Below are 12,692 nucleotides of genomic sequence, written 5' to 3'. Positions count from 1 at the left end.
CGACCCGGCCGGACCGCTGGGTCCCCGGCAGGGGGCGGCCTCGCTCCGCGCCGCCCGCTCCTCCCGCAGCCGCCGCCGCCCGGGCTGCAGCTCCTCCCCGGGCCCCGCCTCCTTGGCCCCCGCGCCGCCAGCCCGTCCGCCGGTCTCCGCAAGGCCATCCGTCCGTCCGCCCGCCCGCCCGCCCTCCTGGCGCTCCTCCGCCTCGGCCCCGCTACCCCGGCTGCACGGTCGCCTTTTCTGTTCGGGCCGCCGCAGGCCCGCCCCTCGCCCCCGGGCCGGCCGCCGCCGCTACGCGAGGCCGGGGATCCGTAGCGCGCGTAGGCCGCGCCACCGCTGATGGAGCCGGAATAAAGGGGCGGCCGAGAGAGCAGCTGGTCGCCGCTCGCCGCTCGCCCCGCGCCGGGCCCCGCCGGCGGCCTGGAGCAGGTGAGCGGTGCTGCGCCAGGGGCCGCGACGAGGGGCCACTCCCTCGCCCCCCACCCCCGCACCCCTTCCCCAGCCGGCCTCGGCGCCCCCCGCCCCGCCCCGGCGGCCTCCTGAGCGCCTGGGCCGCCCAGGCCGGGCCACGACGCGCAGCTGCTTCCCGGCCCGGTTTGCGGCCCTGGGGCCTTCCTCTAGCCTGGCTGCAAGCCGCTCTCGGGCCGCGGCGTCCGGGCCAGCGCGGGCCAGGGCTGACAGGAGGCCGCCCAGCTGGGCTGGCGGGCAGGGCCGCTCGGTGGGGCGGGGGTGGGGCTGGGGTGGTGGTGATCGGCTCTCATTCGGTTTCCCAGGGAGGAAGAAGGAAGGGCCGTGGTGGGGGCGCAGGTGGGGGCCTCCCGCCCCTTGTCTCTGCTCCCCTCTGCAGAGTAGTCAGGAGGCTTCCTGGCTGCAACCTTCCCGGAGGAGGGCCTGGGTGGGCAGTAGGGCTGTGGGCACAGCCCTGGGAGCCCTGAGGCTGGCAGCCATGCGGCCCATCTGCCTCTCTCTGCCCTGGAAAGTCTTCAATGGCCGAGTGGTACCTGCTTGCTCCTGCAACCTGCTGCCTGCACCCAGAGCAGCGGCCCCGCTGCCTCCTTCCGGGAAGATGCTGAGGTTGGCAGCTCCGGGCTTGACTCATGTCTCGGTGGTGGAACAGTTAGAGGCCAGGCAGGCCAGGGAAGGCGGCCTCTCCCTCCTTGCTTCACTCGAGGAAAACCTTAAAAACTGTTCAATGCAAGAGGCAGAGGAGGTGGGATCCTGGAGGTGGGTTGCAGCCCATGCGGGGAGTTCCTCTCCCTGGCTGCCATTGCCTGTGCTGCCACAAAGTGGTGAGTTAGAGGTTCTCCTGGGCTTGGGGTGTGGAGGGGGGCTCTCCCTTCTGCTGACTGCCCAGAAGGTTGCAGACTTGGAGCACGGGGGCAGGGCTGTCTCTGGAATGCAGCGCTCGGTGGTTAGCAAGCTGCATCCTGCGTCGCCGAGGCAGACCAGGGCTGTTTCTAACGTTTTCCTGCAAACCTTGACCCTGTCAGAGAGATGCAGAGGATTTAGGCCGCCTTTTGGGAGGAAGGAGGCTGTTGGTGCAGATGGTTGGTCTGAGGGGTTTCAGCCGGGTGGGTTTGCGGACCTGTCTTGTGATGGCTCAGGTCCTTCTAAGACCATCCCTCCGGTTATGCGGAGAGAGAACCAGGCGTGTGGCCAGGGCGGAGGGCCTGGGGGAGAGGGAGTGCAGGCCAGCCCCGCTCAGGAGATCACTGTTGAGACAGTCCTGGGTTCCCTGGAGCTGACCTGACTCTCGAGCCTAGTGGCCATTTGGCCCAGGTAGGCAGACGTGGGAGGTCGGCTTCTTGTGTCAGCAGGCTGTGCCTCTGGGCAGTGCTGTTCCCGGTGGAGACTGAGCGTGGCCGCAGGAAGGGAGCTGGCAGGCTCTGCACGGTGGGCAGCTCCCCCTGACTCAGTGGCTCCTCCTGACTCGTAGGTGCAGGAGGCCGGCCTAGGGCTGCGGGGTTGCAGGTGAGCGCTGTGGCCACCCTGCTCTCCCGGAGGAGCCGAGCTGCCAGCAGGTTCTCTGGCCGTGTGTTCAGGGAGCAGCTGTCTTCCCAGGGTCAGCCTCCTGTGATGTGGGTGTATGTCCAGGTGCTGGGTGCAGAGAGGGCCCAGAGCCTGGCTGCTCGTTCCTGCCCCAAGCTCACAGTTTCTTTCTTCCCTACAGAACTGATCGCTGGGGAAGGCAGAGCCTCCCTGGCGTTGCTGGGACCCCGTTCTGTAGACAGAGCTGTGCAGTCTGTCTTCTCAGTGAATGACTTGGGCTTCTGACCAGACCCCGTTCCGTGCCTTGCCTGGGGTTCCCGTCCACCTCTGAGGTCCTGCAGCTCCTCTCCCTGGGTTGGGTCACCTTACGCAGGACACTGAAGCCATTACTCTCCAAACCCTGTTTCATCTTCTCAAGCATGTCGGAGAGCTGGCAGCAGCCGCCGCAGACGCAGCCCCAGCAGCCGCAGCCCCCGCAGCCTCAGCACCACGCAGAGCCGCCGCCGGCCCTGGCCGAGCACACGCTGCCCCCGGGCACCGCTGAGAACCCGCTGGGCTGTGCTGTCTACGGCATCCTCCTGCAGCCCGACCCAGGCCTGCAGCCCTCCCAGCACGCACCCCTGCAGGCGGCAGGGGAGCCGGGCCCCAAATGCGGTGTGTGCGGGCATGACCTGGGACACCTGTCCAGCCCGCACGAGCACCAGTGCCTGGCAGGCCACGACCGCTCGTTCCAGTGCACGCAGTGTCTCAAGCTCTTCCACCAGGCCACTGACCTGCTGGAGCACCAGTGTGTGCAGGCCGAACAGAAGCCGTTCGTCTGTGGCGTGTGCAAGATGGGCTTCTCGCTGCTCACCTCCCTGGCCCAGCACCACAGCTCGCACACCGGCCTGGTGAAATGCTCCATCTGTGAGAAGACCTACAAGCATGCCGAGGCCTCCGAGCCGACCACCACCACGGCGCCGTCGCTTCCCGCGGCGCACGCGCCAGCTGCGGAACAGGCTGAGAAGCCCTACAGCTGCCCCATCTGCCAGAAGCCCTTCAAGCACCTGTCGGAGCTGTCCCGGCACGAGCGGATCCACACGGGGGAGAAGCCGTACAAGTGCACGCTGTGCGACAAGAGCTTCAGCCAGTCCTCCCACCTGGTGCACCACAAGCGCACGCACAGCTCGGAGCGGCCCTACAAGTGCGCGGTCTGCGAGAAGACCTTCAAGCACCGCTCGCACCTGGTGCGCCACATGTATGCACACTCGGGCGAGCACCACCTCTTCCGCTGCAACGTGTGCGAGCTGCACTTCAAGGAGTCCTCGGAGCTGCTGCAGCACCCGTGCACGCCAAGCGGCGAGCGGCCCTTCCGCTGCGGCGAGTGCCAGAAGGCCTTCAAGCGGCCCTCGGACCTGCGGCAGCACGAGCGCACGCACAGCGCCGAGCGGCCCTTCAAGTGCGACCTGTGCCCCATGGGCTTCAAGCAGCAGTACGCGCTGATGCGGCACCGGCGCACGCACAAGACCGAGGAGCCCTTCAAGTGCGGCCTGTGCGAGAAGGGCTTCGGGCAGCCCAGCCACCTGCTCTACCACCAGCACGTGCACACGCTCGAGACTCTCTTCAAGTGCCCCGTGTGCCAGAAGGGCTTCGACCAGTCGGCCGAGCTGCTCCGGCACAAGTGCCTGCCGGGCGCGGCCGAGCGGCCCTTCAAGTGCCCCGTGTGCAACAAGGCCTACAAGCGGGCGTCGGCCCTGCAGAAGCACCAGCTGGCCCACTGCGCCGCCGCCGAGAAGCCCCTGCGCTGCACCCTGTGCGAGCGCCGCTTCTTCTCCTCCTCCGAGTTCGTGCAGCACCGCTGCGACCCGGCCCGCGAGAAGCCGCTCAAGTGCCCGGACTGCGAGAAGCGCTTCAAGTACGCGTCCGACCTGCAGCGACACCGGCGCGTGCACACGGGCGAGAAGCCCTACAAGTGCCCCAACTGCGACAAGGCCTTCAAGCAGCGGGAGCACCTCAACAAGCACCAGGGCGTGCACGCCCGCGAGCAGCAGTTCAAGTGCGTGTGGTGTGGGGAGCGCTTCCTGGACGTGGCCCTGCTGCAGGAGCACAGCGCGCAGCACAGCGCCGCCGCCGCGGCCGCCGAAGGCGCCTACCAGGTCGCCGCGTGCCTGCCCTGAGCGCACACCGCGGCCCCCTTACAGCTGCCTTGCACCCTGCCCTGCCCCTCCCACCCCCCCACCCCCCCCCAGCTCAGGGTTCTGAGCCCCTGTGAGTGAAGACAAAAGGTGGAGGGCGCCGGTGCTCAGCACTCCTGGTGCCAGACTGGCAGCGGGGGAGCTGCCATAAACCACAAACCTCCACCCGCCACAGGATTTGCTTTCCTGAGAGCCAGCAGCCGCTGCACGGCTCTGGGAGGCCACACGCAGACTGGATGTCACCTGGCCTCTCCCTGCTCAAGGATGGGGCAACGCCAGCCCAACCCTCCCAGATCTTGCAGCCTAATTTGCAACCGGAAAGGTTGGAAAGAGGCGGCTCATGGTAGGGCCTGGGAGACCTCTCCCCAGAGGTGGGCTGGGTGTAGGGCTTGCCCCCAAGTTGCTGTCTTGGGGAGAAGGCCCACTTTGTGACATGGCCTAGAGACAGGGGGCAGACCCTGGACTGCAGCTCCCCCCCCCCCCCCCGCTCCAGCCAGGTGTCTATCAGGTGACACGTGTGGGCGGGGGTCCTTGGCCAGGGTCTGCCTGGGGAAGTTCTTGTGGCACCCTCAGCCAGGGACAGTGCCACCCACGGGGAAAAGAGGACAGGCGACCTGTGGTGCCAAGGGCTGGCCCTGTGTCTGTGGAAGCCGCCCCCACTTTGCAGTGTGGTTTTGAGTTGTGCTGGGGAGGGTGCGCTTGCCAGGAAGATCTGGGAGGGAGGGAAGAAGCCGGGCCAAGCTCATGCTCTCCCCAGCACGCGCGGAGCAATGTCCTCCCCCGAACTCTGTGAACCAAAGCATCGGGCACTCGGGGCACAGCCCCAGTCAGCTCGCCCCAGCCCTGCCTCAGGGCCAAGACCAGGCCTGGGTACCCAGGATGGGAGAACGGCTTCTGACCCTACAGTGCCCTCCCAGACCACGGGCATACCACGTACGCCCGTGTGCCCGCTGGCCTGCACTACAGGGATCTTCTGTTGCCAAGATGCCCTGGACAACACCCGGCCACTTCAAGACCGGCGTGTTCTCCTTCGGGTCATTCAGGAGTGCCCCAGGGTCTCTGGCTGCCACAGGGCTCATGGAGCAGAGGGTGTCCAGGCAGGGGGAGGGGGAGAGGGGACAAGCAGGTTACAGGAAGCAGTAGGCAGCGTTTCTGGCAGGTGCATGGAGTTGCTGACCCTGCTGGACGGCCACGGCTGTCCTTGGGAGCCCAGAAGGACCTTGGTTAGCAACATTCTGAACCCAGCTCTGCCCCCTCCCCTCTGCCAGCCCCACCCTTCCCTGTTTGTGGCTCTTAAAAGAAGACTGAGCAGTGCACACATGAAGGGCCCAGGGGCAGGGGGCCGCCACCTTGCTTCTTCCTCCCCTCTCGGAGTCTGAACAGTCACAGCTGCCTCCTCTCTGGCCGGGTTCCCTCCAGCGCCCGAGAGGGGCTGGTCCTTCCCCTGGGCAGACTCTCTGACAAAATCCCAACAGACATGGAACCTGGACTTACAATGTCCCAACTGCTAGTTTTCCCCTTTCATTTTGCTTTCTGAAAGCAGTTTGTAATACTATTCATAACACTGTATAGTTTAATTTCATGTCATTTTCAATCTTCTATAAAAATGTGTGAACTTGGATTTTTAAAACGAATGACTCCATTTTAGGTAGCCACTTTTGATGTTAATATATAGTGAGTCCAATGTATGCTTTAGAAGTAAAGACATTGACCGTCAGAGACCCAGAGCACTGCTTGTTTGGTCCTTCTTCCACCGGGGCACGAGTGGCGGGATGTGTAGAGGCAGAGAGGCTGTGCAGGCGGAAGTGGCAGGATGAGCCCCCTGGGCTCATAGAGCTGGGTTTCAGTCCTATGCTTTGAACGTCCTGGCTGTGTGGCCTTAGGCAGGTCCTTGTCGGGACTCAGTCATACCATCTGTGACATGGAGAGGTTAATCCTCATCTTGCGTGGTTGTTGAGAATTAAATGGAGTCACACGGGAGGCCCTCGTGGGGAAGCTGTGAAGACGCTGACAGCATCAGCTGCAGGACACCTGGGGCTCTTGGGTATGGGCCTGCAGCCTCTTGACCTTCCCCGAGTTAACTGCAACCCTGAGGGAGCCGGGCCTCACGAGAGCCCCGCAGCTCATGGACCGGCAGCCCCAGAGGCCAGGGCCTGGGGCTGGTAAGCAGGAGAGCCTACTCAGCCCCAGTGGAAAACCAGTGGCTTACCCAGAGCAGCCAGGAATCCAGACAACCAAGCCCTCCCCCAGGGCTGGTCTGCTGTCACCCCACTGCCTCCTGTGTCCCACAGTGACCCCCTGTGTGCCCGTAGGCCACCTCCCACCTCAGCACCTTTTCTCCTGCACCCCTTGAAGGGGAGGAGTGGGGAGAGTACAGCCCCCCAGTCTGGCTCTGCAGGAGGCCCGGGAGAGGTGAGGGTAGTGAGGGAGAAGGACCAGGGGTGCCCACACCACAGACTGGGTGCGGAAGGCTTAGTGAAAAGCGGGGAGCCCCTGTAGGAACGAATGCCACACTCTAGGCTGCGTGTGGCCACAATGGAAGCCGCCCCATAGAAGCCTCATGGCCTCTTCCGGTAGGCTCTACCTCACACTACGGGGACACCCAGAGTCCCTGCATCTGGGCCAGGCCCACCCAGTCCTGGCTTCCTGTCTAACCGTGTGTGACCTTAGGCAAAACCCACCCAGCCCATAGCCTCCTGGGAAGCGCTGGCTTGTGTTTGGTGCTTTCCAAGTACAGCTTGGAGTTGCCTTTCCTGCACATGCCAGGGGCAGAAGGAGCCCTGGCTGGACACGGCCTTTGCTTCCTTGGCCCCCTCTCCCCTTCCTCATCTCAAAGTAGGGTTCCCTCAGCTCCTGTCTGGCCCTCAGCCTCTGGGCTGTAGCCTGGGCCACCACCAGGGTGTGAACGGACAGATGTCCTAGGAGCCCAGATGCTCGGGTTCAAGTCCTGGAGCTTTGGTGACAAGTGACCTGACGCTGCCCTCTGCCCTCTTGGGGCCTCAGTTCTTAAGCAGCCGCTCGCTGCACATGGCCGTTACAGCCCCTGGTGCTTCTCCCCCAAGCCCGCCTGGAACCCAACCTGTCTCCCACGCCCTGTATCCCAGGAGAGCCTCCCTCTCAGAGCACAAGGGAACTGCAGATGTGGTGGCAAGGGCTATGAGTTAGTGCTGGAGTCTTTAGTCTCTGGCTGATAATATGGGATGAGGGTGTGCCTTGGGGTTCGGGGGACCCCTGGAGGGGAGGACCCAAAACTGCCTTGTGGGGGTCAGCAAGGTCAGGGAGGAGATCACTCTCCCAGGTCCTAGAAGTCAGTGTCCGGGTGGGCTGGGCCACCTAAGAGAATGTTCCTAAGGAGGAGGCCCAGCTTGGAGGCTGGGCTACGCAGGGGGATGGTATGGAGAGCCGTATGCCCCAGAGTCATGGTGGCAGTGGTCAGGCATCCAAGCTAAGGGGACCACATGCAGACCTTCCAGTCTTGCCTCCACCACCTGTTGGTTCCAAGGTTTTAGGGTGAGCCTCTCCTCGCCTGTGAAATGGAGTGGGTTATGCTCTCTGCAGAGGCATAGGGTGAGGGCACAGTGGAGGGACACACAGGGACATGCAGCACTGGGAGGTCACAGGCCAGAGGGAGCCGGCCCCACCTCGCATTGGACCTCCGCACCCAGACTGAGCCTCGTGCTGTCCCTAGGAGGCGGGCAGGTGCGCCTGGATGTTCCCTCCGTGCAGACCCTGGGAAGGCCCAGGAGTATTTCAGAGCTTCTGCATTAGTAATGAAAGTGGCCTGCAGTTGTGGGTCTGGCTGGGTGACCCTGGTGCCTGCACGCAGGTGGACAGGCAGTAGGGCCAGCACAGCTATAGGCTCTGAGCCATGTAGGCCTGGGGTCCAGCCTCCAACCCACCCTTAGCTGGCTGGAAGCTGAAACGGTGACTGGGGCTGGCCCGGCCACCAGATCTGGACAGGGGAGCGGGAAAGCTCCCCACCAGCAGGCAGAGAGGTGGCCAGCCCCTCCGGCCCTCTCTGAGCCCCATGAGGGATGGCAGCTGCTGTATTCTGTCTAGAAGTCGAGGCCTCCCCAGGCACCATGGTGAGGGACTTTCTGCCAGCCTCCAGGCCTCTGTCCAGATGCTGGAAATCTGTCCAAGGCCTCCCTGCCTGGGCCAGGCTCTGCTCTGACAGGCTCTGTGTCCCAACTCGGCCCAGGTGGTTTCTTTGTCATTGATACCTAAGAGTTGTCCACATGGAGTGTGGCATGATGATTCAATCGATGATTACAGCTGATCAAATCGGGGTGCCTGGCTTTTCCGTCTTCTTTCTCAAGTGGGGAGCCTCCAGGGCCCCTGCCTTCTGGTTCTTGCTGAGCTGGGTTGTTGGGTCCCGAGCTCCGCCCCCTGGTCCTCCTGTCTGCCTGCGTCTTGGTACCCTCTAGCCAGCCTCTAGAGCCCTTCTTCTCCCTGGCCTTCAATGACCACTGCTCTGTTCTCTTCTTCGAGATCAACTCGTGCAGCTTGTCTGATTAACATAAAGTGCTGCCAGCCCGTCCATTTCTAGGCAGGTGGTCTCTTTGTTCCTTGAAGGTCATGTGTGCTCCGAGAGAAAGCCTTGGCCACTCTGGATTCTCTCAAATCCACAAAGATTCCGGCTGCAACACTCAGTCCTCAGGGCTCTGAAAAGGAGGTCAAGGAGAGGGGCGGGGTGGGAGGGGGCTGTGGGGATCTCCCTCTTCACTGTGTGCGTCTCCATCCCCGGCCTGGGTCTGCTTCCTGCCTTTGTTCCGCCACAAGCACTACTGAGCACCTGCTGTTTGCCAGGCACTGAGCCGGCGCTCCCTACAGGGCACAAAGCAAGAGAGTTTTGAGGGTTTTGTGTATCAAAAGGTACTGTCAAAAAATGTCAAAACTGCTGATATCTGGTGCAACGTAGCATGTGCAAGAGTCCTCCCTCACCCTCGCCTCGCCCCATCCCGGAACCTCCCGCATTGCCAGCCCCAGGACCTGGTTAGGCTGTGTATTCTGCATGTGATTTTGTAATAAACGACTCTATGACTTTGTAGCAGTGACTTCATTTAGTCCAGATCGTGTGCTGGTTCTGGGAGCCCCCAGGCCCAATTCCTGAGACCCAGATCCAGTTAGAGGAGCAGACCAGTGAGCCCGAGACCCCTGTGGGCCCAAGGGCCTGGGTTAGTTCCAGGCAGCAGCTGCTGACCCTGCTGTCCTGGGCGTGGGGAAGAGCGGGAGGGGAGGGGGAGAGGGCGGCCTGAGGGAAGAGAGGGTGGGATTGGGGTAGGACCAGGTGGAACCACACTTTCGGTGGAAGGAAGGCTTGGAGTAAATCTGGAGGTGGACAAGAGCCTGGGATGTTAGGGACAGCAAGGAGGCCAAGTGGTGGGGTTTGTGTCCTGATAAAGCCCTAGGGGAATGGCCTAAGTTGAGGCCACAGAGGCTGGGCTGTCCCCAAAGCCACGTCTATAGTGAAAAATTATTTTTTAAATTTAATTTATTAAAGAGATATATCTTCCATCTACTTCCATCACCCGCTGTCTCCCAGGTGCTCATTAGCTGGAAGCCAGAATCAGAAGTGGAGCTGGGACTTGAACCCGGGCACTGTGACGTGGGACGCAGATGTCTTGACAGCTGTGCCAGATGCCCACCCCTGTACTGAAAATTCTGATGTGGTCTGTTTATGGTGTGCAAAGAGCCCCTGGGGCTCAGAGGAGGTCTCAGCTGGGGGTGGCGTTTTTCCTCCACCTCTGGCCTATCTCTGGCTTCTGGGGAGGATTCTCAGCTCCCAGAGAGCTTCCTGATGGGACATCCTATCCTCCCTCTAAGCCCTGAACAGCTGCCCCCTCCTCCAAGAAGCTCCCTCTGGTTTCCTCCCCAGTCTTGGCTTGCACCTCTGTCATAGGAAAGCAGTGCAGCATGGGTAGGGACCCTTTTTGTCTACCAGGGCCATTTGGATATTTATACCATCAGTCACAGCCCATACAAGAATATCGACTTAAAAATTAGCCTGCCCGAGATGTACTGAATTCCGAGTCCCATGTGCAGTTGCCTTGGCGGGGCCCGACCCAGTGATGTTGCAAGGCCTCACACGGCCTGTAGGCCTGCTGTTCCCCGTCTCTGCGGCACAGTGTGGTGGCTACAGGCCTGGGGAGTCCGGCAGGCTGGCTCCAGTTCCCAGTTCTGCTGGTCGCCAGCTGTGTGGTCCCGGACCAGTCACCCAACCTCTCCAAGTCCATTTTATCATCTGTAAAATGGGCCTACAAAGCACTTCATGTGTTTGTTGCCTTCCCCTTAAAGGTATCAAGTATTCAAGTCAGGCTCATTCATGCTCACGCGCATTGTATTTCCTTTATTCTTTGGCACACATCTTTTAAGTGAAATCAGGATTAAACCTACAACCGGTGGGCCGTAGCTCTTACCAGCATTGCTTGTGTGGGCTACACCATTCTCAGGGGCTTGGGCTGCCGGGTCACGGTCTGGACGTGTCCACACTGTCACCTTGCTTCCCCCCCATGGGACAGAAGTACCTCAAAGGCAGGGATGGCGTATTGTCTGTGTCCCCTCTGGCACCCAGCACAAGGCAGAGGCCTCAACTGTTTGCTCAGTCAATCTGGCAGGAACCTGGCCAGTCACCCAGAGCCAGGAAGCAGGGCCAGGAAACAGCCCTGCTGTCCGATTCCTCTCCACATCCTCCAGCTTGCTTGCCGGGCTCCCTGGCTGCCCCTCCTCGCCCGGGGCCAGGACTCTGGCCTCCCTGCTGGAGCGCTGGACAAATACACCTCTTCTCTGAGCTGTGATGTGGAGGGGACACTTGGGTCTACAGAATGTGACTCTGACACCCCTGCCAATGGCTCTCCAAGGTTCAAGCCAGCATGACTGCCCACTGGGCCTGCAGGAAAGGCTTCTCCCTGGGCAGTGGCCTCCTCTCCACACCCAGGAGGAAGACAGGCTGTGAATTTTGCCCGCTGCTTCCCTTCAGCTCTTCCCCAGGCTCCTGTCTCCTGCCCCTGTTCTCAGCAGAAACTGGTCAGCCTCAGTCTGCAAGGCACAACCCATCCTCTTGTTTATCACCCAAGGCTGAGCAGAAGGAGTGCCGTTCTGGGAATTGTTCTAAGAAAGTTGGACACAAACTGTACGTAGACCCTGTGGCCGAGTGCTGAGACCTAAGGCCATTTCTCTGATTGGAGGCTCAGTTTTCCCCTCTGTGAAATGGGCATTGGCTCTGCTCATTCCTAAAGTGCTGGTGAGGCCCAAGGGAAACAACAGATCAGACGAGAACGTGTTCTGAACAGTTTGGCACAGGGCCCAAAAGCGAGGGGCTGGGGTCCTTTAGACTCCTCCCACTTGAGACCTTGGCCATGCCTGCAACATGCCATATGCCGCACACACGCCATGTATGTTTTCACCGCTACACTGAAATACCTGCTGCAGGCTGCAGGTCGGGGAAAGAGGTTTATTTTAGCCGTGGTTTTGGAGGTTTACAATGCAAGTCAGGAAGCCGTTGGTCTGGGGTCTGATGGGGGAGGGGGTGGCAGAACTCTCCCATGGGTGAGCCAGGAAGCAGAGCGGGTGGCTGGGCCGGAGCCAACTTTTGTAGGGAATCCGCTGGCGAGAACCACTTTTGGAGGGCACACCCACCGTGACTGAAGGACCTCCCACGAGGCTCACTTGCTGACCATCATCACTGGATTAAGTTTTCACCCTCAGTACCGTTAACTGGGACCTTGGGGTTGAAACCTCCGATGAGTTGGGGAGCCAGCTCCTACTCAGACCTCGGCCTTCCACCCAGCTTCCTGAAGCTCACGTCTCACACTGAGCATGTACCGTCCCTGACCATGGTGGAGACGCCCTTCCCTAGCCCATCGCAGTGGGGGGGTCCTGGACCGGGCCCCCAGGACAGCAAGCCCTCCTGCAGCGGAGGGACTTAGGGTTGAGAGGGTAGATAAGCCTGGCTCAATAGGCTAATCCTCCGCCTAGCGGCGCCGGCACACCGGGTTCTAGTCCCGGTTGGGCGCCGGATTCTGTCCCGGTTGCCCCTCTTCCAGGCCAGCTCTCTGCTGTGGCCAGGGAGTGCAGTGGAGGATGGCCCAAGTGCTTGGGCCCTGCACCCCATGGGAGACCAGGAGAAGCACCTGGCTCCTGGCTTCGGATCAGCGCAGTGCGCCGGCCACGGCAGCCATTGGAGGGTGAACCAACAGCAAAAGGAAGACCTTTCTCTCTCTCACTGTCCTCTCTGCAAAAAAAAAAAAAAAAAAAAAAAAAAAGAGAGAGAGAGAGAGGGTAGATAAAGGAGGGGCCCAAATCACGTGGCTATAGCAGACCATTTTTACTTAGATGGTGTGGTTATGGGTGGGCCAGGAGAAGCAAGGGACTCCATCCTGAGTGGCCTCAGCACCTCATCAAGTGTCTGTTCCACATTCTTGGTGCTTCCTGGGAGAGAGGCCATGGGCCTGGCCAGCCCCCAGAGCCTGCTTCTACCCCTTCAGGGGGTCCCCGGGCCCAGGGATGCCCCCCTCCCCAGCACACTGGTGT

The 12,692-nt window shown here is 61.5% G+C and overlaps 1 protein-coding gene across 1 annotated transcript; it reads left to right on the top strand.

Moving 5' to 3' along the window:
• The first annotated feature begins 99 nt into the window (after positions 1-99).
• ZNF319 (zinc finger protein 319) lies at positions 100-5,887 on the top strand. Its single transcript, XM_051846820.2, has 2 exons — positions 100-426; positions 2,168-5,887. Exon 2 carries the CDS (start codon positions 2,406-2,408, stop codon positions 4,140-4,142), a length of 1,737 nt encoding a protein of 578 aa, XP_051702780.1. The 5' UTR covers positions 100-426; positions 2,168-2,405; the 3' UTR covers positions 4,143-5,887.
• The last annotated feature ends 6,805 nt before the right edge of the window (positions 5,888-12,692 follow it).

Source organism: Oryctolagus cuniculus, chromosome 18, assembly GCF_964237555.1.
Source record: "Oryctolagus cuniculus chromosome 18, mOryCun1.1, whole genome shotgun sequence".
Classification (NCBI taxonomy): Eukaryota; Metazoa; Chordata; class Mammalia; order Lagomorpha; family Leporidae; genus Oryctolagus; species Oryctolagus cuniculus.
Note: the sequence above shows the minus strand (reverse complement) of the source record. Positions and strands in the feature narration are given on the sequence as shown.